This window comes from Ostrinia nubilalis, chromosome 12 (assembly GCF_963855985.1).
Source record: "Ostrinia nubilalis chromosome 12, ilOstNubi1.1, whole genome shotgun sequence".
Taxonomy (NCBI): domain Eukaryota; kingdom Metazoa; phylum Arthropoda; class Insecta; order Lepidoptera; family Crambidae; genus Ostrinia; species Ostrinia nubilalis.
In genome coordinates this window covers 14,111,285-14,138,402 of record NC_087099.1, presented here as the reverse complement: position 1 = coordinate 14,138,402, position 27,118 = coordinate 14,111,285, and the positions used below count along the sequence as shown (strand labels likewise).

General features: G+C 36.6%; 1 protein-coding gene across 1 annotated transcript; it reads left to right on the top strand.

The window, feature by feature from the left end:
- Nucleotides 1-643: 643 nt before the first annotated feature.
- On the top strand, nt 644-23,043 carry LOC135077000 (fatty acid 2-hydroxylase). Its single transcript, XM_063971586.1, has 6 exons — nt 644-994; nt 9,366-9,588; nt 9,914-10,086; nt 13,599-13,725; nt 22,413-22,532; nt 22,819-23,043. Exons 1-6 carry the CDS (start codon nt 707-709, stop codon nt 22,902-22,904), a joined length of 1,017 nt encoding a protein of 338 aa, XP_063827656.1. The 5' UTR covers nt 644-706; the 3' UTR covers nt 22,905-23,043.
- Nucleotides 23,044-27,118: the final 4,075 nt, after the last annotated feature.

The following is a 27,118-nucleotide window of genomic DNA, read 5'->3' as shown; positions in this document are numbered from 1 at the left end:
TAGAAGTAACAACGAACGAAACCATAAAGGTTTTTTCTGATTGCCAAAGCCTCTTGACTCGTACTATTATGTTTGCATTTCGTAGCATAATGACATCTTTGGTATTCGTAGACGGCACTGCTACGACATCTACGACGATCGACGATACCTACTACGAGATAGTTTTCGTAGCAGGACCATAGAGTGGGCCCCGGCTGGCGATAACAAATATTAATGTAATACTTAATGATTAATGTAATTAATTACTAACTTCCTTGTCAATAAAACACATTAATACAAATACAGACGTTAAATCCTGTTAAATTAAATTCGATTAAATTAATTAGCTGGGTCAGCTGTAACACATAGAAATCGATAGTCGTATAGTTATCAAACATTCAATATGAGAAAATATGAACAAGTCCTGCCAGCTTCACGTTAGGACTATGTTTTTTAGTTTTATCAAATAACTAACTAATGTAGAGAAGAGATCTTTTCTGAATCGAAATCCATGTTCTTGTGCATCTCTATTTATGTATGTTTCTGTGTTATTTGTACAAGAAGATATCTACCGAGGCACTTATCACTACCTATACGAGAGTAGTGACACCTCACCGTGAGCCGTAGTTTCGGCAATTCGACTCAGGGCGCGGGCGGGCGCGGCGTAATCGCTATCACTCACTGATAACGGCAGTCGCACCACCGCCGCCCGCCAGCCGCCCGCGCCATGGATCCCACGAAGTTCCCCGTACACTTCGACGGGAAAAATTACGACATCAAACGCTTCCTACGCGACCACCCCGGCGGGGTAAACACCCTAAAAAAATACAAGGGCAAGTCCATAGAGCAGGCCATGAGCGCGTACGGACACAGCACCAGTGCTTACCACATGTTGAATGACTTCGAAGTGAAAGATGTGAATTTGACAGGCAAAGTGAGTGCGAACGGCAGGATCATCACTAAAGAGGAGTCCTCGAGGAATGCTGAGGAGATCGCCATGTTGGAGGAGCTTGAGGTAACTAAATTAGTTACGGTTGAAGATAACTATTCAAATGATAAGACGGAGGTGTTTGAATTTTTATAAGTTAAAACCTACTTAGGTTAAGATAGTAAATAGAGTTCTTCAGTGGTGTGTGGAAGTCCGTAAAACAGAGGGCTAAAACCATTTATTTAGTTTTTATTTACTGACTCTTGCAAAACAAACAACTTTATAATTAAGTAATGTTATTGAGGGCAAACTTAATGCGATCTAAAATAAATGGTGTACGTACCTACAGGTGGAAACTTTCCAATTTAAATGCTGCTCCTTATGAGGAAGTTAATAATGGAAATTAGCGTACTATCGAAGTACCTACATTATTATAATCCTACTATTGTGAATGAAACTGTAACCGAAAATCTACAAATAAACTTACTTTCGAAAGTATAATTTATACCTAAAGTATATTATCACCTGTTTCAATAACCAAGATGCCAGCCATAGTGTTTACCTTGATTTTCTGTCGCCGGTACGTTATGGAAGTAACAGTTTTTAATCAAATGAGTAGATACAGTAGATAGACAGGTAGTAGGTACGTTAAAATTGAACCAAGAATGGCGCTCCCTAAAACGCTGTTACTGTTTTGTCTTGTTTTAAGCTTGTAAATAACGTAATAACATTCGTTATTAATTCGTTCTGTCAACTAAAGAACGTAGTGAAGCGAAAAGTAAAATTGATAAAATAGACAGAGATTTTTTTCATGATTTTCATTTCGATGATTTCAGTTAAGTTCTGAAGAAACTGAATCAATTTTAATATATTTATGGATATTTTTCACGTTTATCAAGTGACTAAACTGAAACTGACTGTAAATACCTACAAAATATTTGTATTCTGGGCAAAGAAAACAATGCAATCCTAAATGGGTAGATCCTCGTAGCTCGTGAGACGTAGTAAACACTAAAATCCAGCAAGTACTAGTATTAGGTAGTCTATTTCAGTCAAAACTAAGATTAACATTCAGGCAAAAACTAGTCTCAAGGCCAGGAACACGATATTTATAAACCCCGGTACTTACCGATAAGACTTTTATATTTAGGTCACAAAAATTAAGGCGAATTCTTATTCCATCGGGGCGACTTCCCAACGCCTTTCGTAGTTTGGTCTGCCTGTTGCTGTCGCTCATGCCAATATGATGAAAAAAGAGAGATAGACAATAGACATGAAAACTTTTTTTAATAGAATATCGAGTCTTAACGGATTCGATTTGTTCAAGTAGAGATTTTCTTTTTACGTTTTATATGGGATCACATCCTTGAAATTTTCTTGCTGTGTGCCATAAATCAGAGTTATATTGTTTTTTACATCGAATTTTTACATCTTACGTAGCATTATGACATGACTCCTACGCTACGACTACTATTATATTTATTTGTTCATTTTGTTAAGTTTGTTCACCTTTTTTTCAATTTATATTTTTTTAACATTGTAGAGTTTTTAACTTTGCTAATTCAGCCACAATACAGTGTGTACCGCGCTTAGAATCGCGTCTGTCTAGTCTAGTACCTACCTAGGTAGACAATGTAGGCATCCCGACTCAGACGGCGCCGGAAAGTAAAGTGACTGAATAAATATTTCAGGGTTCCGTAGGGACGTCAGAGACGTTAAATATTAGCCCCTTAATTAAGGCCTTAATTAAAACGTTGTTAGCAAGTGCATAGTTAACAGTTAGCACACAATGTTGACACCTGGTAGCGGTTAATATGGAAATCATTGGGGGAGGCCTATGTTCAGCAGTGGACGTCCTACGGCTGAAATGATGATGATGATGACACAATGTTGAATTCGCTGAGAAATCAATATTCTTAGGTTTAAAGCATTCAAGTTCATAGATGTACGTGGGATCGATCGTACTCTCTCTCTTTCGGTCTATTGACAAACAAAAAAATACAAAATCGAAACGCACAATTTAGGCGGTCTTATCAATAGAACGTGATCTCTTCGTTCGAAGTTCTAATTCTAATAATTCTAATCCTTCCAGTCCAGACAATCTAGAGACAGGACAGTTTTGAGATAAAATTGGAATGCTAGTGAGTGATTAATTTAAAATACTGTATTAGTACATAATGTAGAGCCCACTTTACGGCTTTTCCATATTTACAGATTTCAGAAATATTTTATATTCATACTCATTCATAAGATTAAGGTCTTAGGAATCCGAAGAAAAATAAGTCATCGCCTATTAACTTACTTTCTGGGAAAGCGATAAGTTAAGTATTTTGATAAGATCTCTTACATTATATTAAAAGGTTATTATTGATTTTAATTTCATTGCCGGTGAGTTATCAGCGATCAAATAATCTATCATTGTAGGAAGTTCGGAGTGACTTGATAAATGAATTACTCATTTGTAAATCGTTCATCAAATTATTCGTCATGACGGTTTTTGACGTCAACTTTTATCGATAAAGGTCAGCGCACACAGAGGCGGGAAACGCGGGAAAACGGTCTATTCGGGAAAAATATTTTTTTTTGAATGTTAGTCTATAGTCTGGTCCGGGAGCACGTAGAATTTTGTCCAATGACACCAAGCGCTCGCACACTCACTGCGGGCGGCCGTCCCACAGTCGCGACAGCAATATAATTACGCGCGAGCAATAAGGATGGGTAGCTTGGGGTCATTGGACAAAATTCTACGTGCTCCCGGACCAGACTACAGTTTGTTTAAAAACAGTCACATAGAAAGCGGACGCCTCCCGGAGCGATAGGCGTCCACCGCCTCGCGCTGTGTGCGCTGACTTTATGGCTGAGTTGCACCACTAACTTTGACCGTAACTTTAACGATAACCGGTGCTTTTTGTATGGATTTTGACAGATTTTTGACGTTAGGCAAAGTTAAAGCACGGTTAAAGTAAGATGGTGCAACCCAGCCTAAAAAAGATAGTCGACAGCACATCAAAGTTACATTTTGTTGCAAAATCGTAGTTTTATTTGCATTAGATGGCATGGCAACGTGTTGACCCTGACGTGCAACATCGTTGGTTTTTCCGTTTAAAGTGAACCAACAATGTGTTATTCTTTGTAAGTTAATAAGTTGTTAACAGCATTTAACATCTGCACTTTATACTAGCTTTCCGCCCGCGGCTTCGCCCGTTTCAAAATTTGTCTGTCACAGAAAAACTTTATAGCGCGCGTCCCTGTTTCAAAAACCGGGATAAAAACTATCCTATGTCTTTTCCCGGGACTCAAACCATCTCTGTGCCAAATTTCATCAGAATCGGTTCAGTGGTTTAGGCGTGAAAGCAAGACAGACAGACTGACAGACAGAGTTATTTTCGCATTTATAATATTAGTATAGATAGTATAGAAGTATAGATTAACTACGTCATGGTATAACCCCTTGGGTCATATAGAGAGTAGGCGTCACGAAAACTTGGTTGTTAGTTTCATTTTCATATTTTAGAGCTTTCCCTACTATGGCCTCGATCGGCCTACACCATTTATCAATTGTACAGCTTCACAATATTCGTGACGGTATCCATCAATCGCATGTTGACCGTAGACAGAGGTCAGGGGGTCATGTAGAAGAAAATAAGCAGACAAACGAAACTAATATAAGGTTACATAGGTACCTATTAAGACACCACCATCATCACCACCGTTTTCACCATCATTCCATAATTTTTAAGTGACCTCTATGTTAACACATAACAGGAATTTTGTTTACATAGGGGTCACCTAAAAATTAAGGATTTATGGTGAAAACGGGGGTTAGTCAACCGATAATTTGGTAGGCTTCCAATTTGTATGAAGAATCGGCCGATACTAAATAGGTGTAATGTGCGCACTTCCATACATGTTCATACTGATTCATACAGCCCGACCCTTGTACCTTCTAGTTACTTCATTATCTTGAATTTTATGACTGGTAAGAATGTTTATTTAACTTTGTCGTTTAAATACACGGCAAATACAGAAACTGGTCAAGTCACCATGCCAATAATGTGTCATCCTTTTGTCGTGATGTGCAGAAGGCTTCGGTGTATTACGTTTACAAGCTGTGTTTACAATGCATCATAATGAGTACCTAATTAAAATAAATTGAATTTAGGCTTAAGTATTTAGTTAGGTAATCCAGCAGAGTGGCAAAATGTGTTATATTTAAAACCTTGCCCTTATGAATAAACTACTTATTTGCACCTGCCTACACACACTTGCTTTTAAATATTTTTCCTAAAGGCAGACATCTTTATCTCATCCTTACACCGAATTTCCCGCTTTTCCAAAACTGGTACGGTACATAAGTAGGTAGGTATAGAGATCAAAACAAACTAAGCGAATCAATTTTTTACACTAATTGTTAATACCGGCCGTGACCGTGAATTGCCGTTGCATTTCCGTAAAAAAACGTAAACAGCGAACCATAATACAAATGTAGTAAGTTGGTTATGTTAACGTCTACAAAAAATGTAGCCTAGAAACTATTTTTAGAGCACTAGAGTTAGGTATAATTTGAATATCAGTGGACTAAAACCTGACCTATTCACGATTTACCCAGAGATAGTTTAGGTTGGATTACACTTGCACTATCTTACGTTAACACAAACGTCAAGCCAGCTAAACTCCATACAAATACACCGGTGAAGGTTATACTTTCGGTTAAAGTGAGGTGGTGCAACTGACGTAAGCACCATAATGTTCAATTGCGTTCTTCAAGGCAATTCGTGGATAATACAAATTCCAATTTTTATCAATCGCGATATAATGATACGTACGTACGACAAGATTTAATCTTATCGTAGGTGTCGATAAGATTAAATATTGTCAAACTTGTCCCACTCGCCTAAAAAAAAAAAAAAAAAAATTGTTTATTATCATTGAGTTATAATGTACTACGTACTAGAGAAGACATGTCAACTAGACTGTTTCTGGCACGTAAATAGGTCCACGGACCGAAATCCAATTAGTATGTGCTCAGCGGTTGCTGTGACAACACGCTTGAGTGCAGTTTTGTTTTTTGAAATATGCCATCCTATAGACGAAAATACTTTTCAAATAACTCCAGATACATATTAAGTAAAAATAAAGGAATGACTTTTTACCATTAAGTTGTACATTTATGCACTTTAAAACACTAATTTAATTTTAATTTGTTAATTACAAGGCGTCACCGCGGCGGCAGCCATTTTACGAAAATTTCAAAGAATAAAAATCGCAGACCTGACACTGACGCATAAATTAGTATACGAAAGGAAGGTTAAATACAGCAATAAAAAGATTTTTTTAAAGATTATAAGCACTTTGTATTGCACAAATTACTAATAGTCCCGTCCAGCCCCTTGTGTTAAGCTAAATAAGCTTGGGTTACGGGTGGGCTCACACAATAGTCGTGCGGCATCATGGATCAAACTTGTTTGAATCTCACTGCTGTTGTTCGTATGCGACTCGTTAGTTAGTAAATCACCCTAATTATTGACACCTAGCTCACGAGATAGGCTAAAATTATAATAATTGTACAGTGTGTCTGGTCACCAGTGTCCGACCCGTTAGGGCGCAGTAATATGATCAATTTAATCGACAAATCCAGTATTAAAAAATTACAGCTATTTTAATTTTTTTAGTTTCTGAGTCCGGATGGATTCATTTATTTACCAAATCTACCGATGTACAGGACCTATGAGTATAAAAGTGATTCGTTCAACAGCTGAAAAAGTAAGCAATACGTTGTCATCAAAAGCTTCCATTTAAATTTCTTAGAAACACTTGGTAAAAAAATGATGCTTCTTTTTAGATTTTTCAATGTTACAAAAATCTAGAAAGTTTTACATTTTTAGATGCACTAAGTCATTACCTAAAAACTGATATACCTTGGCTTTAAATCAACTAGTCTAGGTGCTAGCTACACAGGAGATGCAGCGGTGAAAAGGAGAGGTGGTAACTTCTACCTCACAGCTATTATACGTGTACTCAACCACTGAGATAGTTAACAATAGAGACAATAAAATAACTGAAAGTTTCTGACTTTCAGTTATTTTCTGGAGTGAAGGCGTGGGTCATCCCTAGCTTTGTTCCTACCGTGGCGAGTGGGAATTTTTCCAAAATCTCAAGATGGACTGACTGAAGATAGCAGGAAGACGCTGGGTGCAGGCCATTATCAACTGGGCGATGTAGAAATCATTAGAGGAGGCCTTTGTTCAGCAGTGGACGTCCAGTAGCTAAAATGATGATGACGATGTTTCCTTACAGTATCCAATTCAATAGGCAGAAACTAAACGTAAACGAAGTGTCGCCTCTGTAATGGTATCATTATCTATAACTCATAATATTTCGTGCGCTGTTGGATGACAGTTTTAAACTAGAGATGGGTAATTTTTTAATCGAATTAGAAAATACCAGTTAACGATTCTCAAGGCGATTATCGATTACATTAGATTTTAATCGGGAAGAAAAATAATTAATGGCTTAAGCATCAGTATGAAGCCCATACGCACTTGTAACACAAGTAACACGATTAGCCTCAGTCCCCTCAGTTGTGAATTCGGAATCGCCAGTTGTAATTTTAAAATCGCATCACAGAGTGAAGTAACTAACACCAAAAAACGGCAGAGCGAAGTGATTTCGAATGTTTCAACTGCTACGTTTTGTCACTTGTCTAGGAGGGCTAATTTTAGTCTAAGGGAGGGGAGCTTAGATTACATTACAGGAAATAAAAGAAAATAATGTAAGTAGCTGAACCTTTTTGCTATTGAGCACCATGAAAATTTAACACAATTTAGCCGATTTGTTTATTTTCACAATCGTTTCACAATGTCTATGATGAGGCGACCGCAGGAACGTCACTATTCGTGCAATCCTATCAATGAAGTACGACATTTTCTGGTGCAGATTTTATCGCCATAAATTATGAAACTTGATAGTCATGGATTTGACTGACAGCTGTCCGTCAAATTCCCGCCCCGCACCCCGCACTGTACATATTTTGTTCGCGATGTCTGTTCTATACGTAGTAATATTACTTCAATGTTTATTATTACCAAAATATCATTACATATTTTCACATAATAACGTTGGACTCCACACTAGGCAAGCCTGTGTCGTGGAGGCCAGGAGACAGTTTTACGATGTAGTAGGTACTTAAAACTAACAATCTTCAAATTCTATCAACTTGTAAACAAATATGGACGTAACTTATGACTTTTCATTGAGAATGAGATCGATGAAAATGTCGTTTTCTTCTTCTTTTATTTATGGCCAGTGTGCCTACCATGAGTTTACGTTAGGTGTGCTCGCTAGCGACTGCGTAAAAAAATGACATTTAAATGTATGACATATTGTGCAGCGCCCCTAGCGGCTACTTTCAAGAAATAAAATCTTCATAGAATTTTTTGACGTATTCGCTAGCGAGCTCACCTAACGTAAACTCATGGTAGGCACACAGGTCATAGAGTGATCTTCCCAATGAATTCCGCCAAAGTCACGTCTGTTTATGAACGTCAAGTCGGTAAACGTGGTCGCGCTCTCCTTCAAACCTATCACCCTTTCGTTGGGCTTCAATTATTCAATGGAAGGTAGAATTTTACAAAGGGAATTTTCAGTCTGTTTGGGGTCATTATCTCCGTATTTGAAGTTTGTGTAGAGTAAGCTGTCTTTCTGTCAATGCCGCTTACGAAAACACTTTAGGGTTACCTACAAAATATAAAGACAATTTAAATAGTTATATTTAAATTGTCTTTATACATTGGTAGTCGTGTCTTTATACACAGCTGTGTAATGATGACATTAGTCAGGGTTTTTTAAAAATACGTTTATTTACGAGTGTCATCCCTTATAGTCTAATATAGTCTTAGAAAACGCAATTTAACTTACTTTTAATTAAACTTAAGGCATGGTTGGTGCTGACTTGCTGAGTAATGGTGATAATTATGAGTCAGGAGTTTTATCTGTAATCTTTAATTGTTAATTTGTTATCGAGTCGAAGCAATAAAGCTGTAGCTCAATTATTAAGATTGCACTAATCTCGGCAATAAGACACATTGACACAAAGTCCTTGAAATAAATAATTGTAACGTAAATAATATTTGAGTTGATTTTATAAGGCGAGTTGGTATGATGGCACATTTTCTACGTTTCGGCTGACGCGGACGTACCTACCTACTTACAAAACGCTGGAGATTGTCCTGGAAGTAATGGATCCACTAGCAAAAATGATGACAACTTTTTTATGTTTGTAGTTTGTGACTTGATTCAGTAGCTATTACGAATTCCTGAGTTTCCTGCTTGGCCCAGTATGATCTTAGTTTGCAAGCATTTTTAACAACCTGTACCTACTTAGATCCTATATGAATGCATATTCACGCACCTGATGATGGCTTAGCACTTTAATTCTTTAACAGTCCTTTCTTTCCAGGCACGACTGGACTGGTCCAAGCCAATCGTGTCCCAGCTGGATGCGATAGCACCCCACTACGAGATGTGGGTCAACAGTGCTGTTTACAGAAGATGCAGGCTTTTCCAGAGCCCTATCCTGGAGAGCATGACGTTCACCCCCTGGTATCTGGTGCCGGTGTTCTGGATACCGATCATAATGTACCTGCTAGCAAGGAATTTTCTGGAGCATGTTGCTTGTGGAGGTGAGTCATCTACTTAATTTTTTAACGGGACCCTAAAAGTATACCGTATACTTTATGATTATTGTCCAATGTCCATTCGCCACTATTAAAACATAAGTAAAATTGCCGTGCGCGAATTAGGTATATTATTTTTGGCGCCAGGTTTCATACGCAACTACACGTCTAGCTCCTCGATATTTTTAATTTTACGAAAGGCACTATCTGCCAGTTATCCTACAGGAATACCTAATCGTTTCGTTTCAGCCAAATGACGTCCACTGCTGGACAAAGGTCACTCCCCAAAGATACAACAGGATAATCATCTCAATTTCTCATTTTGTTGCAGACTCCTGCACAGATCCCTTAAATCCGATCCAGTTCCTGGGCCACATGGTGATGGGAGTGTGCATCTGGAGCGCCGTGGAGTACAGCCTGCACCGGTGGGTGTTCCACCTCGACCCTGGGTCCTCGATCACGATGATCAAGCTCCACTTCCTCATACATGGCCTTCACCATAAGGTACAGATTCCACTGTCTTTAAAGGTTTTAAACCTTTGTTTGTCACCTGTCATCCGCTTTGCATTGGAGGGAAGTCGAACCTTAATTTCGACTCCTCCTATGTTCTTCTGATTAATTTCGTTGCGGGTCCAATGACAGTTTAACTTTCCCCCGGGACAAACTTGACCTTCATTGGTTGGGTTTTTGTGGCGGTCAAGCTGTAGATCCTGGCTACACAGGAGTTGCAGTGGTGGGAACGAGAGGTGGGAATAGTCCCGATTCCACTGTCTTTCTTGAGGCACAGAGAGCTCCATATGTTTTTGTTGCAAAATCTCATATTCCGATTAATAGGGTGACGTACAGTCGCGCATTGGTCGGCCAAACCAACGCGTGCAGCCCGCCTAGCGCGCAATCAGTAGGATCGCCATCGCCATCGCGCACGCATGCTGCACGCGTTCATCATTTCAGCCATAGGACGTCCACTGCTGAACATATGCCTCCCCTAATGCTTTCCACGTTGATCGATTGGTAGCGGCCTGCGTCCAGCGCTTCCCTGCTACCTTTACGATGTCGTCGGTCCACCTTGTAGGTGGACGTCCCACGCTGCGTTTTCCGGTACGCGGCCTCCATTCCAGAACCTTGCTGCCCCATCGGCCGTCAGTTCTGCGTATTATGTGCCCTGCCCATTGCCACTTCAGCTTGCTAATCCGTCGGGCTATGTCAGCGACTTCACGCACGCGTTGCTTCAGCCGAACTTTTAGTGATAAGCTTCTTGCGACTTCATCTGTACCAGTCATAAGAAACTTTAACAGTCACTGCTTGCTGCAGAAGCGAATAGAGAAAGAACCTTTCTTTACCTTACGTAACGGGAGATAGCCACGAAGAATTAGTTCACTAAGTAGGTATGTTATTTACAAAATTCTTATTGTTGTTTTTTTATCGTAGTATAAAGTAATTTTCTTCAGGATAATGCCAGCTTCGTCTTGGGAGCGCTTAAGAATCCGCATGAAATTAAATTAAAAGTGAATTAAAATAGTTGTTTGTCAAGAGCACGAACATTAAAACATTAAAAAGTGTTTAACTATGTTTTGTTGTTGTCTCTACACTTTTTATGTAAACTATTTTTTCCATTCTAATTAAATGATTGCTCCTGCCTTAATTTATATTTTGGTTCATTCGATCTCGAGTTTTTAAGCTCTGTATTACGAAATGAATATACTTAGTGGATATTCATAATAGTACTTTTTCTGCAATCAATAAGTTTCAAAACGATTTTCCAAACACCTATCCTGTTCTGCTTAAAAAAATCATAGCCACCAATAAAAACACTTTATAAGTGCACTTAAGTCCCTCGTTGCACTTGATTGTTATGCCCGTTTTCACCATCAATCCCTAATTTTTAAGGGATCCCTATGGTAACACTTAACAGTAACAGGCCTTTTTATAGGGGTCATTTAAAACGGGCATTAGTCTTAAATTGCAATAACTGAGTACAATTTACAATTAATAAACATTCCACTCGATAAATTGTAATTGAATTTGATAAACTACGACTACAATATCTTTATGACACAATTACGGTTTTAAATCGAAAATCCTCGTAAATATTGCGGCTTAGTATTATTATATTATCTGTGGTATTATATCGGCTTGGTAACATTGGGATTTTTTATTTCTATCAGCTCTGCCGTGGCTCTGCTATACTTTTCGTCACTAATCTTCTAACCATGAAATTTAATTTTTTTACACGAGTCATTACTAACTTATTTGCAAAGTATTTTTAGATCTGTCTGCAATAATCGAGCGATGCTTACATAGGTTACATAGTAGGCAGTACTCTACACGTGGTGGGTCAGATAACGTAGGTAGGTACCTACTACCCGTTCGCGCTAAGTTTGCTGGTCCGTTTAATGCGCGTCCAGTCGCGATTAAACGCAAATAATAATTAGTGATTAAACGCAATTGAGTGTTTTATTTTACACAAATACACAATTTTTATCAATATTAATAAATAAAAAATATTTTTAATATAGTTTGCTAAAGTTATAGACGCTTTCCTTCGAGTGACGTCATATCGCCAGCGGCAAACTTATCGCGAACGGATAGTAGACCAGTGTTTCTTAACCTGTGGTCCGCGGACCCCCAGGGGTCCAATCTATGGAACATTTAACAATCATAAGTAAATGCCACCAAAAGTCTCGTAATCGAAATTTATTGCTGCTTTTTTTATTAAGGGGTCCTTAAAATTGTGCTTGATTTCTTCAGGGGTCCGTGGACAAAATAGGTTAAGAAACACTGACGTAGACTATTCGTGTGACGCGGTATATATTTTTTTTTAAGATTATTAGTAATTTGTTATTGCACAAATTACTACCTACCTAATACTCTCGTTAGCCCCTCGTACTAAGCTAAATATGCTTGTATCACGAGTGAGCTCACCACAATAGTAGCAACTTAATGTAAACGCATTGAGATAATGTACCTAGATGAAGAGTGAATTCTAGTGAAAATACCCAAATCCCGCATTAGGTATAACCAACGTGTCATTGAAGCATGCTAATTAGTGTTTAAATATATGAAAATTCAGTATTATTGTGAGCATAGTTCAGATATTACGATTCGTGTGTACTTACCTACGTCTGTAGTGTACACGATATTAGACATGCAGAATAGTTGGTAAATAACTTAGTTGAGTTTTGCAAATTAATTTTTTGCATCCTTTGAAAATTGTTGTGAATACAATTTGCTTACGATAGTTTATTTTATGTTACCATCCAGAGGAACTTTTAAATAGCTATTCGTGGTTTGTGTGAGCTAGTTTCCGATACTATATTTCAAACTTTTAATATTTCGAAATGTAAAATGTAGTAGATACCTGCCTTATCAAAAATATGCAAACTACCCGTATGATATGTGGCTCTACCTACTTAAAATTCTGACAGAAACAGTCGATCACACGTCGGTTACGAAAGTGTTACAACATAAAAAATTAAGAATTTGATAAAACAATATTTCGCCTATCTCTAAAGATAAGTAGATATTTATCTCAAATTGGTAATCACTCAATGTTTTGAAGGCCACCTGCCTAAGCAGTCGAGTGCCCGAGTTCAATGCTAGGTCGTGAGTTCGAATCTCACGGGGAAAAAGTTATTTTGATCTAATAGTCCTACGAGTACGTACTTACAATTACCATAGTAACTAAATATACACCACGGTTTGGTACCAACACTACGATTGTATCTTATATCTAGGTTCCTAATGCCCGTTTTCACCACCAATCCCTAATTTTTAAGTGACCCCTTTGAAAACAAAATGCCTGTTAGGTGTTACCATAGGGGTCACTTAAAAATTAGGTATTGATGGTGAAAACGGGCACAACTCTTTTAAAAACAAAATACTAAAATCGTTGTTATTGCGGTGTTACTTACATACTTTTACCTGTTTGTGGTATCATTTCCCATAACGACTATCTTTCTACAGAAATACGAGTAGGTATTATGTTTTAGATTTATTAAGTTTTGATTATTTTCTAGATGCCGTTCGACGGACTTCGTCAGGTGTTCCCGCCTATCCCAGCGTTGATTCTCGCCGGGATCCTCTACATTCCCTTTTGGATGTGGATCCCGTATCCCGAGGTCAAGTTTGTTGGAGGCCTTATGGGTAAATATAAACTAATTGCTAAAGCAGGGTTACTCCGAAATACGTTATTTAAGTTTCAAATGTTGCCATCTCTCTCACGCAAAGCGAGATGCCAGCATGAGCGACGGTGACAGATAAACCCGAAACTAATAAAAAATAGCGTTGTTTCGGAGTAGTCCTACAGTTATCTTCTCTATTGATAATGAAATCGTAGTTCCAGTTATCTTAAAGCCTGTCAACCGCTTTGCACTGAAGGGACGTTGAACCTTAATTTCGAACTCCTCCAATGTTCTTCTTATTAAGTTCGTAGCGGGTCCAATGACAGTTAACTTTCCTCCGGGACACACTTGACCTTCACTGGTAGGGTGTTTATTAGCGGTCAAGCTGTAGATCCTGGCTACACAGGAGTTGCAGCGGTGGGAACGAGAGGTGGGAATAGTCCCGTTATAGCTATAAAGAAATCTGAGCAAACTGAGCTAAGTATGTCAGACTCAGACGGCTGGCGACTCTGACACCAAGACCTTAGTTGTTTCATACAATACACACGTAAAAACAGGAGCAAAAAAGGAAACAATCTCACTAAAAAGTTATGGCTTCGACCCACGTTGCACGCTGCACTATATTCAACCTTACATTATAATAAATTTACCTACTACAAAAACTTAGTCAAAGCAAAACGCTTTTGGAACAAAAACACTACTTACTTTGTTTTCTACATCATAGCCGCTTTGTCCTTGGATATTAGAACAATTAACGCATTCATTCTCTATCATAAATTCTAATGAATTTTTTTTCAACAGTGACAGGATTGTTAGTCCACTTAAAATTCCAATAAAATAGAGTGTTTATGAGAGCTGATAAAAAATTCAATGCAGCACTGCTAAAGTAGGCACTTTAGAATCATAACGGATATTATAAGAATTTTGGGTTAAGTATTATTTTTTGAGAAAATAGATTAATATGTAGTCAAGTTAATAATTTGAAATAGTACGTCTACTATCTTAAATTGTGTAACTCTTGTACTCGTACTTACGTAGGTACTTCGTTTTGGAATTTATTGTTTGTATTGTCCGTGGTATTGTTATTCAGTTTATTTTAACTTCCTTAAAGATAGTGTTAAATATCTAGAGCTTGCTAATCTTTCCTAGTTAGTTAGAAAACTTTGTGTTTTAACCAAAAATATCATCACAGAGAAGATAAACTATAGACATTTACTATGATTCATTGCATAAATATACGAGTAGTGATAAAACATGATAAGTATTTTGTGATATGTTGTCAAAATACGATGATAATATCGTCAAAAGCTGCTGATTAAAAATCCTATTTAATGCGGGGTGAAGATTATTAGACTTATTCATTAAGGAAGTAATTAATGCTATACTCGTAGTAACTGTTGCCTATAGAAGAATTTTGTAACTATCAAGAAAATAATGGTAGGATTGAATTGAGAAAAGGTAAACAAGATAGGTAAAAAAATATTTGAAAAAAAAATGGATTGACTGCAGTTACAAAAATCCTCATCTACTAAGTAGCGTGGGGAGTGAAAGAAAAACCTTCTTTTTGTCTCTGGAAAATTAAAGATATTATGTTTGTCTTCCTGCAGAGAGATTTATCTAAGATTTTAAACTTTCGCGTTCCATATCGTTCTTTATTTTTATCTTTCTTTTTTAGAGATTTATCTATCAGTGAAGGAAGAGACAGTTCTTGGCACAACGTACTATTCAGTTATTATTTCCGTTTCGGCCCATAACTATTGATATAAATAATATTTAATAGACAGTGAAAGCACGTAGAGCCGACTCAAGGCGTCCATTAACCTTCACGTCAAATTTAATTCACGAGTCCCAATTAATAATATTGTATCAATATAGCGCCGGGAACGTAGCAAGGCCACGAATATCTCCAGACGTAAGCAATTATCGTATTTTACAGATAAATCAATGGTGTGGATTGAAGACGGCAAATGGCCTACTCCCACAATATACACTCAGCGGCACTGAATTTGGCCCAAGCCTAAACACCCAGATATGAGGCCAAATAGGTGTTGTATACCTAAGTTTCGTGTGACATGTTAACAGAACATTTGTTTTTGTTAATTTAAGAGGCTAGATTAATAAAAAATGCGTCTGTTTAACTTTTTTGACTCTAGAAACGCATTTCGTTGTTGGAGCGTAAAGAGTACGGGTAAGTTTAAATTCGATATTAAATGTTGTAAGGGTTTGGCGTTTTGTTTTTTGTTTTTAAATTAATCTTAGGGTTATTCTCGTTTCCACAATTTGAGAATAATGCCCATTACTCCAGCTCAAGTTGCTCAAATAGTGTTGCTTAGAAGTCAAGGGCGTATGCAGCGGGAGATGGCTGAAACTTTCAATTTATGGCGTACAAACTTAAGATACACGTTAAAAAAGCATGACCAGACCGCCTTTTACACAAGAAGACCAAGAAGTGGGGAATTAAGGTGTAAATCAGTGCGCGATGACACGATTATCGTGCTTGCAATATCAAGAAATCGGGTTCTCACTACGTTTGAGATACGCCAGCGTTTACAAACAGCAAGCCCAGCGAATGTCAGTGAGCACACAATAAGAAGAAGGGTGAAGGATCATAACCTGCATACTCGAAGACCAGCTGGAGAACCAGAACTTCTCAGATACCTTCGCGAAGTGCGACTTACGTTTTCTAGAGAACATGCAAATTGGACGCAAGGCTAATGGAGTAAAGTTCTATGGATCGATGATTGTAGAGTCACCTTAAGAACTCCAGACGGCCGTGGAAGTGAATAGAGAAGGTGCGGAGAAGAGTTAATACGCAAACAGACAGTTTGCATAAAGAGTTTACTCCATTAGTCTAACGTCCAATTTGCATGTTCTCTAGAAAACGTAAGTCGCACTTCGCGAAGGTATCGGAGAAGTTCTGGTCCTCGAGCTGGTCTTCGAGTATGCAGGTTATGATCCTCCATGCTTCTTCTTATTGTGTGCTCACTGACATTCACTGAGCTTGCTGTTTGTAAACGCTGGCATATGTCAAACGTAGTGAGAACCCGATTTCTTGATGTTGCAAGCTTGATAATCGGGTTATCGCGCACTGACATACACCTTAATTCCCCACTTCTTGATCTTCTTGTGTAAAAGGCGATCTGGTCATGCCTTTTTAACGTGTATCTTAAGTTTGTACGCCATAAATTGAAAGTTTCAGCCATCTCCCGCTGCATACGCCCTTGACTTCTAAGCAACACTATTTGAGCAACTTGAGCTGGAGTAATGGGCATTATTCTCAAATTGTGGAAACGAGAATAACCCTAAGATTAATTTAAAAACAAAAAACAAAACGCCAAACCCTTACAACATTTAATATCGAATTTAAACTTACCCGTACTCTTTACGCTCCAACAACGAAATGTGTTTCTAGAGTCAAAAAAGTTAAACAGACGCATTTTTTTATTAATCTAGCCTCTTAAATTAACAAAAACAAATGTTCTGTTAACATGTCACACGAAACTTAGGTATACAACACCTATTTGGCCTCATATCTGGGTGTTTAGGCTTGGGCCAAATTCCGTGCCGCTGAGTGTATAAAAGACAACGACGGTCTTGGTAGCTCCTTATTGTCCCAAAATCTAGACCGAATGGATTTAAATAGTTTGGGTATTGGTCACAAGTTTAGACAAAACAACGTTAAATAATGATTTTTCATCAAATGTTACAGTTATTTAATGTGACAGTTCTTTAGATACAACTTTTATTTTTCTCAATTCATTATGATTTACGTTATTCGGCTTAATGTGATGTAGGATAAAACTAAAGATACTAAATAAATATCGTATTTAATTGTGAATTTTCAAGGGAGTCGATGTTTTCGAATTGGATTCGTTATTCGTATGAAGTTCATTCGTTAATACGACTCCCCCCCTGCTCGAATAAGGTAGGTATCATTAGTGCAAGCATGCAAATTTTATATTCAGCAAACCTACTTTAAATTTTTAGTCGACTGTTACAAAACTCATATCGCACACGTTAAGCACACCTAAGTTGCAAATTGTCACATACAACCAGCTACAAAAATTCTTAACACACAAGAAAGTGAACTGAATGTTTGAGGAATGCCAGACGTTTTTCATTTCTACTACTACATTACAAGGTCAGACGTCACTCCGATGACGCCACTCGCCATCGCCATTAATTGTATAGGCAGCGCCTCCTCGACTTGGTGAAATGTTTCCCACTGAACATTTAGAGGTCGATTGAGTTCTTTTACAAAAAAGGCGTGCGTTTATACTAAAAAGTTAATCAAGTTCCTGAGCTGCGGCGATTCCTTATTAGCACGTTAGATGTCTAAACGATGAACTAAAACCAAGATTTGACTGGCACATGAAAATCCCAAAAAAGTGCCAGTTTTAGCAAACTACATTACTACCTGCACATTTTCCGCTGGGATGGTAATCGAGCGATATGATTACCCCATAAAGAAAACACTAACAATTCATTTGTTTTATTGTTGTATTGCCCTAGCGAGAGATTACTCAATTCTTTTGTCCATCTTCCTCACTCCAAACAAAAAGTTAGAATGAGAGACAGTGACAGATACCTGAGGATACGGACCCGGTAGAGTCTCGTGGGTTCGGCTAATAGTATGTTTTGGAGCTATCGACCGTGTTGATTTACCGGAAAAGATAAACAGCAAAACGTTATCTGAAATGGATTAACCTGATTGCTAAGTGAATTATGCCCGTTTTCAACATCAATCCCTAATTTTTAAGTGACCCCTATGAAAACAAAATTCCTGTTATGTTTTACCATAGGGGGTAACACATAACAGGAATTATGTTTCCATAGGGGTCACTTAAAAATTAGGGATTGATGGTGAAAACAGGCATTAATATTCGACGGTGAACGTTTTAACGTTTAATTCACCTAAAAAGTAGACTCTACCATAGATAAAATGTCCGTTTCATATTATTACATAATGTGTACATTACTCTAACTTGAAGGTGCCACAGTTATTATAGGCATAGGTGTTTGATAGCACCTGTTGAAATAACAAAAAATATGGGTCATGTTTATTTTCATACTCATGTAACCATTTTTCATTTCATTTGGAAAATTAATGCCTATCGTGTCGTACCTACTGTAAGTACCAATTCAAATTAATTCAAGCCTAATATTGGTTCATTTTCAATAGATAAATATAAATTCTAATGTAGTTACACGATCGTGGTTTAATATTATGACATACACTAGCTTTTGCCCGCGGCTTCAACCGCGTGAAATTTAATTTGTCACAGATCGTCATAAATTACAGCTTATATGTCATTCTGGGTTATAAACAATAATACTGTAAAGTTTCATCAAAATCCGTTCAGTAGTTTTTGCGTGAAAGAGTAACAAACATCCAGACATCCAAACTTTCGCATTTATAATATTAGTAGGATAGGAAGTAGGATACAGTAGAACAAAGAACCTCCTGTTTATTTGAAGTCGTTTAAAAACCTACGTTCGTTTATCATGGGTTTTTCCAGTCACAATAATTTCCTCCTGTAAGTAATACTACAATTACAAATATAATTATGTATATTTTTAAAGGAATATGAGTAATTTAAGATTTTAAACTTCCGCGTTCCATTGCAACTAAAATAGTAAGACACGGGTCTTAACGCGACGTTTATTAATGAGTTACATTATGTACTCACGGCTTGACGTTTCGGCTGCGATAATAAACGTCGCGTTAAGACCTGTGTCTTACTATTTTATATGAGTAATTTGTCTTTGCACAAATTTCTAATAGTCTCGGATGACGAGTCGGCCAGTCCGGCCCCTTAACTGTTCGACTACGAGTATAATATCTACATAATACCTATGTACTATGTATGTTTAGTTAAATACCATCCTTTATATTTTTTCACGTAACCCTTGTTTATCGAGGAATGATAATACGTTATCATGACAAAGATAACTGTCCCCGCAAATCCATGTTAAATTAGGTACCTATCTGTAAAAGTTACAAAAACATTATCATTTTTGGTCATTCTATAGGTCGGTTAACATGTAACTATGGTTAAATTTTAGTTAATGGACACTTGACTGTGAAAAACTATCTTTTAAATTTACAAAACCCTGAAAACCATGAGGTTGACGCGTATTTCAAGGATTCCCTACTTCTATCATTAATTCAATTATTTGAACTGATATTCCCTTTGTGACTATCGCCACTGTTTGCTAAATTTTATATTTTTGTGAATAAAACATCTACAACTACTTGTAAGTACTCATAAGTAATCTTGTAGTAGATTAGCATATATTATTACCTCGTCTTTATCGACATCACTATTGTCTCTCAATTTATGCTGGTATTGTCGATCAACCAAATCTGTCAACAAAATATCAAAGAGATAAAAAAGATATTCTCTAGAAGATCTATGTCTAAGGTTTTTACGTCAATTCCAATAAGTTTCTAAGTAATTCACCTTTCACTACCCACAGAGTGGACCGACGACCTTACAAAGGTAGTAGGAAGGTGCTGGATGCAGGTCGCTACCAACCGATTATTTATTTATTTTACTGTGGAAATCATTGGGGGAGGCCTATGTTCAGCAGTGGACGCCCTATGGCTGAAATGATGATAATGATGAGTTAGTATGTACTTTGATAAGAATTTCTAAGGGAATCCATTTAACGTTATAAGTAGTAGGTACTCGGAAAGACCTCTTTCCAACAAACGATGATTAATAAACTACACAATGTTGGGTTAGCTATCGTATAGAGCAAATAATCTTTTTCCCTTTAAAGATATCTTACGTAAAATTACAAATACATATTACCTCGTATTTTATCAGTATACGCACGGTTTGAGGTGATAAGCTGAACGGTTACCGATAAATATACTTATTAGGTTACAAAATGTTAGGTAAATAAGAATAAGATTAGTCAGAAAAACTAACACTTAACTGTTATTATTGGTCATTGGTCCGACAGGGCGCTATCTTACTTTCTTGTTGTTATTTTCTTCCCTGGTAGAACATTATTGAAACTGAATGTTTTGCAAATAAATTATTTGGTTTGATTGCAAGTGTAATGTTCTGTCAGTAGAACGACGCCATCCACCTCAAGCTAATATTTGGTTACTTGCAGTAGGTGCTATTTTGCAACATCATGATCATCATTGCAGCATGTTGAACATAGGCCTCCCCCAATGCTATCCATGTTGTTCGATTGGTAGCGGCCTGCATCCACCATGTGGGTGGACGTCCCACGCTGCGTTTTCCGGTACGCGGCCTCCATTCCAGAACCAGCTAATTTGCAATAAAATTGTGTAATCTCTGACGTCTTGTCGACTGTACAATAAAATAATTTAGTTTTAACACATCTCTTCGCATAATGCCAAATAGAAATCAAGATAATATCTATATTGTAGGTACTTCAAGTTCAAGTTCAAACGTTATTTGTGAAAAACAGTAAGAATAGAAAACAAATATTATGTTGAGAGAAAACATGAAATTGACAATGTACTGTCTGCAACCTTTAGTTAAATACGAATTTAAGAAAACAAAGTCTTTCAATGTCACGCCAATAACCTTATTGACTATCAGGTGAAGATGTTAATTCATTAATGAACAGGAAGGTGTTAAGTACTTGCTAATAATATGTGAACACTGAGAACATCATTATGCTTTTCAACCGACTTCAAAAAAAAGGAGGAGGTTCTCAATTCGACCCGTATGTTTTTTTTTTTCTATGTTTGTTACGCGATAACTCCGCCAATTATGAACCGATTTGAACAAATCTTTTTTCGGCGTATAGGTAATACCTCAAGGGTGGTCCCATTTAAATTTAATAATAGAAAAAACAACCCCCAAGGGTGGAAAATTGGGGATGAACTTTTTTATACGCAATATCTCCGCCGATTATAAATCAATTTGAACGATTATTTTTTTGTTGAATAGATATTATCAAAAGGGTGGTTTCATGCGAATTTGAAGAAAATATTTCACCCCCAAGGGTGGAAAATTGGGGATGAACTTTTTTATACGCAATTTTTAGTTTTTTTTTGTGTTCACGCATTTGAAGTCGGTTTTATTTTTTTAAAAAGTTAATTTATTAAATTAAAATAGGTAACATCTCATAACAGCAATGATGGCGCGTCATACTCATATTATTTGATAATTGCCTCTATGGTCTTTTGATTGAAAAGTTGTTTAGTCTCAATCAAGACTGAAGAGGCAATAGGTTAAATTCCTTAGTTGTTAGTCTGGTTAGGACATTGGAGGGTTTAAAAAATCTGCTTTCCCAACAATTTTTTGAGTGTATTTATCAAACACAAAGAAGAACACCGTGGGACGACGGAGTATCGTTTCTTGCAGGCAGGCACTCCTTAAAAAACTTGGATGTAGGGTTAGAACCTGAGTTCTTGACATTTATTTAGAGCGAAAGTGATTCAAACACGTTAGAAGACATACGAGTATATCACATACTCAGTCAAGATTCTAACTGCCTTGCAGATGAAGTAACAGCTGATCAAATACGAAAATTGTGTCAATTGCTCAAGCGTTATTTTGTGCTAGCATAATATGAATCGAATTTTGGGAAAGCGCACAGGCTCTGCTAGAGTCTACAGAGGATGTTTTCCTTTTTAACTGACTTCAAAAAAGGAGGAGGTTATTATTGTGGACAGTCTTCCAACATACTTATTTTATATTTATTTGTTCTGTGCAGGCTACCTGACCTACGACATGATCCATTACTACGTGCACCACGGCTCGCCGCGAGACGGGTCCTACCTGTACGTGATGAAACGGTACCATTCCAACCACCACTTCGTAAACCATGACAAAGGTTGGTATAATTACATATTATTCATAGTTCCTAGTTATGGTTAGGTTCTAGTTGAATTTATTTCTTTACGACGCGATATCTCTATTTTTTGCTCCAACCTGCTAGTCTCACTCATCGCTAAAGAAAGAATTTAAAGCGATAAGTTATAATAAATGTGCCTATATTTACTTACTACTTTTCTCGAATGTTAATTGAGAATTGATGTCCAGTCCAAAAAATCTGTATAAGGACCTTTTAAAATTCTAATATTAGTTAGGTAATTTATTTACATGTTGTTTTGTTCCAGCATTTGGGATCACAAGCAAAGTATGGGACCTCGTATTCCAAACCTACGTGAAAGTCAAGAAACTGGGTTTTAGTTTACAATGGTAGATTTGTAAATAGTAGATTACTTAAAAATAAGGGCCTTGACACTTATCGGTAAATAGGGTTCCGTAGTAGACTACTTACCCAAGGAACCTTAGCATACGATAAAGACAGTTGTCAGTTGTTATTTTATCGAAAAATTACATTTAATAAACATAGTAGTAAAAAGAGTGATAAAAAATTGGAAACGGGTAATTTATGTAGACTGTTTTATCGTTAACTTATCATTATCTACGGAGCCCTAATTGCCTTAAGCCATATGTGATACAAATTGACAAAAAAGACGAAAAAATATTTTGTATTTCAAAAACAATTGTTAAGTTTATTTATCGTTTACAATTAAATAGGCAAATCAATCACAGTCACCTATAGAGCCTGACGAATTTCTGAATGGATTTTTAACTTTAAGTATAGGTACTTTGTTAAAGTACTTTGTAGATTTGTGGAAATCCTTGGGGGAGGCCTTTGTCCAGCAGTGGACGTCTTTCGGCTGAAACGAACGAACTTTGTTATAGGTTTTAAATTGACTTATTGTCTTATATTATCTTTTTGGTAAATTCATTCATGGGCTGTTGACCAATTAAGTATTGTTATGGTGGGTGATTTTATTTGAACGTATCATCTATTCTAACCAAAACCGCATTTAGTATTTTATTTTGTATTTGTGGCCTTAATAATGTGATTAGTTAAGTTAAAATGAGATCATTGAATGAGACTTCTATACCAGTTAAAAATATAAATTAGGTACTTGTAGTTAGTAACCTAAAGTTTCGTAAAGACGTTAAAGTATTTTTCACCAAACAACTAATTAATGTTGTTAGTAGAGTCAAACAAAAATTAATAAATGTCTATAATGATCTTTTTATGAAGCTATTAACCATCATGAAAGGACTTAATTTTGGAGTTATAACATGTTTGTACTAATTTTAAGTATACTGTTGTATTATTATTACGAATATTATTTAGGTAATTAACTTTAAGATAAATGTGAAAGATTAGTTCTAGATTTAGGTATTTATATCAAATCAAATATCTATAATATGGGTATGTAGGCTTTACCAAAGACCAATGAATTACCACGACTGTGATCAAGCACAAATGTATCTTAATATTACATTAAATGAAGTATTTATTCTTAGTAATTTTAATATTCAAAAGTCATAATAGGCTAGTTTCCTAAAAAAATTTTTTTAGTCCGTCATGTTTAATATCAAAAAATATTGGACACATATATTTTTATTTGTCAATCTAATAAGTAATTACATAGTTATGGTGCGTTGAAGTTCCGCACGACGTCACAACGTGCGGCACTTTTATGCAAGCATTGACGTCACGGGCCTCTTCTTATGAACTTTGGCGCGCTTTATCTCTTTAAATTTTCATTATTTTTAAAAAGTGAAAAATACGTGTAGAGTATTTTTTGATAAGTTACTGACGGACTAATTAAAACTCTTGCTTTTTGACCCAGGAAACATCCCTATTCTTTGGTTTTCAAAGGGGAATGATAAGCAGTAGATCTTCTAGACCTTGAGTTAGGAGAGCAAAACATTCAATTAAAAGCCCGGAAGCGATACTTATTGGAATCAATTGGATCAACTGACATTCTAACACATAAATTACTTATTTAGGTGCGATGTACGGTGATAACGAGACGTTGCTATGTAACAAATGACGATTGTAGAGCTCAAGGCCTTGTTGAAAATGCGAGTTGAAAATTCGCGCGTATAGCGCACCATACTACATACGCTCGTGTTTGCGCGAAGACATTCGCGACGAATTCGCCCTCCTGGACAAGGCCTAAAGCGGGTTTTCTACCGCGAGCGAAGCGAGTCCATTATAATTATTAAAGACTCCGTTTAACTCGCAATAAAAAATGCATAAATCTGTTCCTACCAATAGAGTCGAGAGCGAAAATGACAAAGAGGGCAAAAATAGTGGAAAATCTCGCTTATCAAATCAACTCTTTCTTGGTGGAAAAGATATTTTATGTACACGAAGACTCTGCTAGACATTCCTAGTTCATTCCTCTTAGCGGTGGAAAACGGGCTTTAAATGTGTATTTCGTAATAGAAAGCGATTGTGACGTCGAATCTATAAAAGAACTTAACAAAATAATATTTATGACAGATTCGATGTCGAAATCGCTACCTCTAATTTAACACTTTGGCTACAGACGTTTCTATTCTAATTGATAAATAATGTTATTATGGGACTATATAACACAGATATAGCGCTGTGCTTATCTACCTCATTCTGTTTGTTACCCTAAGAAATATGAAATATTGTATTTTATAACCACTAGCCATCGAACACGTCTAGTCCGACATAAGTTCTAGATTAAAAATATTTTTGATATTGTATTTGTTGTCACAAAATGTACATACTTAAGTTTGTCGCTTTGGAATAAACTGTTTTTTGTAATTAGCTTGTTATTTTTTAAACTTTTTATCACAAAACATTTACAGGCTAAAACTGTTTAGTTAACCAGCAGCGTTTATTGTCTGTCATTGAAAAATAGGATCGTACGTGGAAGTAATATACCTACTAATAACCTTGGTACAATAATAAAACTACGTTTTTACTGATAACTTGCCTACATTATAAAATTACTTTTTTTAATGAAACAAGTTACAGAGGAATGTTAATATTATGCAACTTATCCAATAGATAGAGTCACTATTGCATAATGGTAAAGCATGTCCTAACCACTTTTATTTGAATTTCTTCTACTTCGAATCTAATGCAACGAACGTGACATGATAAGCCAGCACCAACTACACAATTTGTTTTTTTATTCAGTTAAGTTTTAATTTTAATCGAGCACGGAGATATTTTTTTTTCCTTTTTGCATGCTGGCCGAAAAACCCTTATTAGTGCATAACAAAAAAAAGTACGAATGAGAACAGCGTCATCTTTAAAAAAAGTTCTTGTCTTTCGCGGGTTTTTCGAAATTAATCCTGCCAGTAAATTCGCTAACCCTTTTCTTGTCTTATGGTGAGAAAAAAAACAGAAATAGAGTTGTAACTAATTATAATTATTTTTGGCGGAAAAGTGAAAACAGTGAAATTTTGTTTTGAGGAGTATGACCTTAGTGCAACATGTGGGTTTCAAACTTTTTCAATGACAATCACAGTGTAGTGTTCATAACAGTTGTTTTTAGTTTAGCCATTAGTGGTACGAGTGGTTGTCTGGGCTGGGACTTTTTAACCGAAGAATTGTTTCCTGCTCTAAGTCCAATTTTAAGTGGTACGACGTCTTTCATTAAGGACTTGTTTACTACGGAGCCCAAAAGTGAGTATGTAGCCTCAAATTCTTTTCAAAGTGGTGTAACAAAGGCTTAAAAAATAAAGGTGTATCAAATATTAGATCTGTTACTAGGCAACCATTTATTTAAGTACTTATCAGAAAATAGCAGCTACTTACATTACATAATTTAATGCAAGCCATTATAATTTATTATCGGTGAATCATAACATTCATTCATGCAGAAAAATACATAGATAACGGTCTCTTACATTTTAATCCTCTAACCTACACAGAAAATGGAGATTACTAAAACCCGAGTAACTTTACTGTACAAAAATAATCTATACTTATAATAAATCTGTAGAGGTCAATTCTGTACATGAAATATATTTTCAAAATAACTATCAGGGGGTGATTAGTGATCGATACTGATGCCAAAAATGCAATCAGTAAAAATTTTGTCTGTCTGTCTGTCTGTCCGTCTGTATGTTCCTTATAGAAACAAAAAGTACTCGATGGATTTTAACGAAACTTGGTACAATTATTCTTCATACTCCTGGGCAGGTTATAGTAAACTTAGGAATTTCCACGGGAACAGGAATTAGCGGGAAAATCCTTTTGTATGAAAAATCTAAACCGCTTAAGTTAGACGCTTGAATTTTGGCATGTAGGTACCTTAATAAACTTAAAGCTTAGTTACAACAAGAAATTCCCACGGGAACGGGAATTAGCGGGAAAATCCTTTTGTAAGAAAAATCTAAACCGCTTAAGTTAGACGCTTGAAATTTGGCATGCAGGTACCTTAGTAAACTTAAAGCTTAGTTACAACAGGATATTGCAAAATTCCCACGGGAACGGGAGTTAGCGGGAAAAAACATTTGTATGAAAAAATCTAAACCGCGTAAGATAGATGAAGGGGGTAAAACGGGATCCACGCGCACGAAGTCGCGGCCGGGCGGCCGCTAGTAGAATAA

Bases quoted from the DNA above. Each gene is read 5' to 3' on its own strand.
- LOC135077000 (XM_063971586.1), top strand. From the start codon at position 707: ATGGATCCCACGAAGTTCCCCGTACACTTCGACGGGAAAAATTACGAC. The intron at 10,087-13,598 runs GTACAGATTCCA...ATTATTTTCTAG, and splicing joins TACATGGCCTTCACCATAAG to ATGCCGTTCGACGGACTTCG. The intron at 13,726-22,412 runs GTAAATATAAAC...TGTTCTGTGCAG, and splicing joins GTTTGTTGGAGGCCTTATGG to GCTACCTGACCTACGACATG.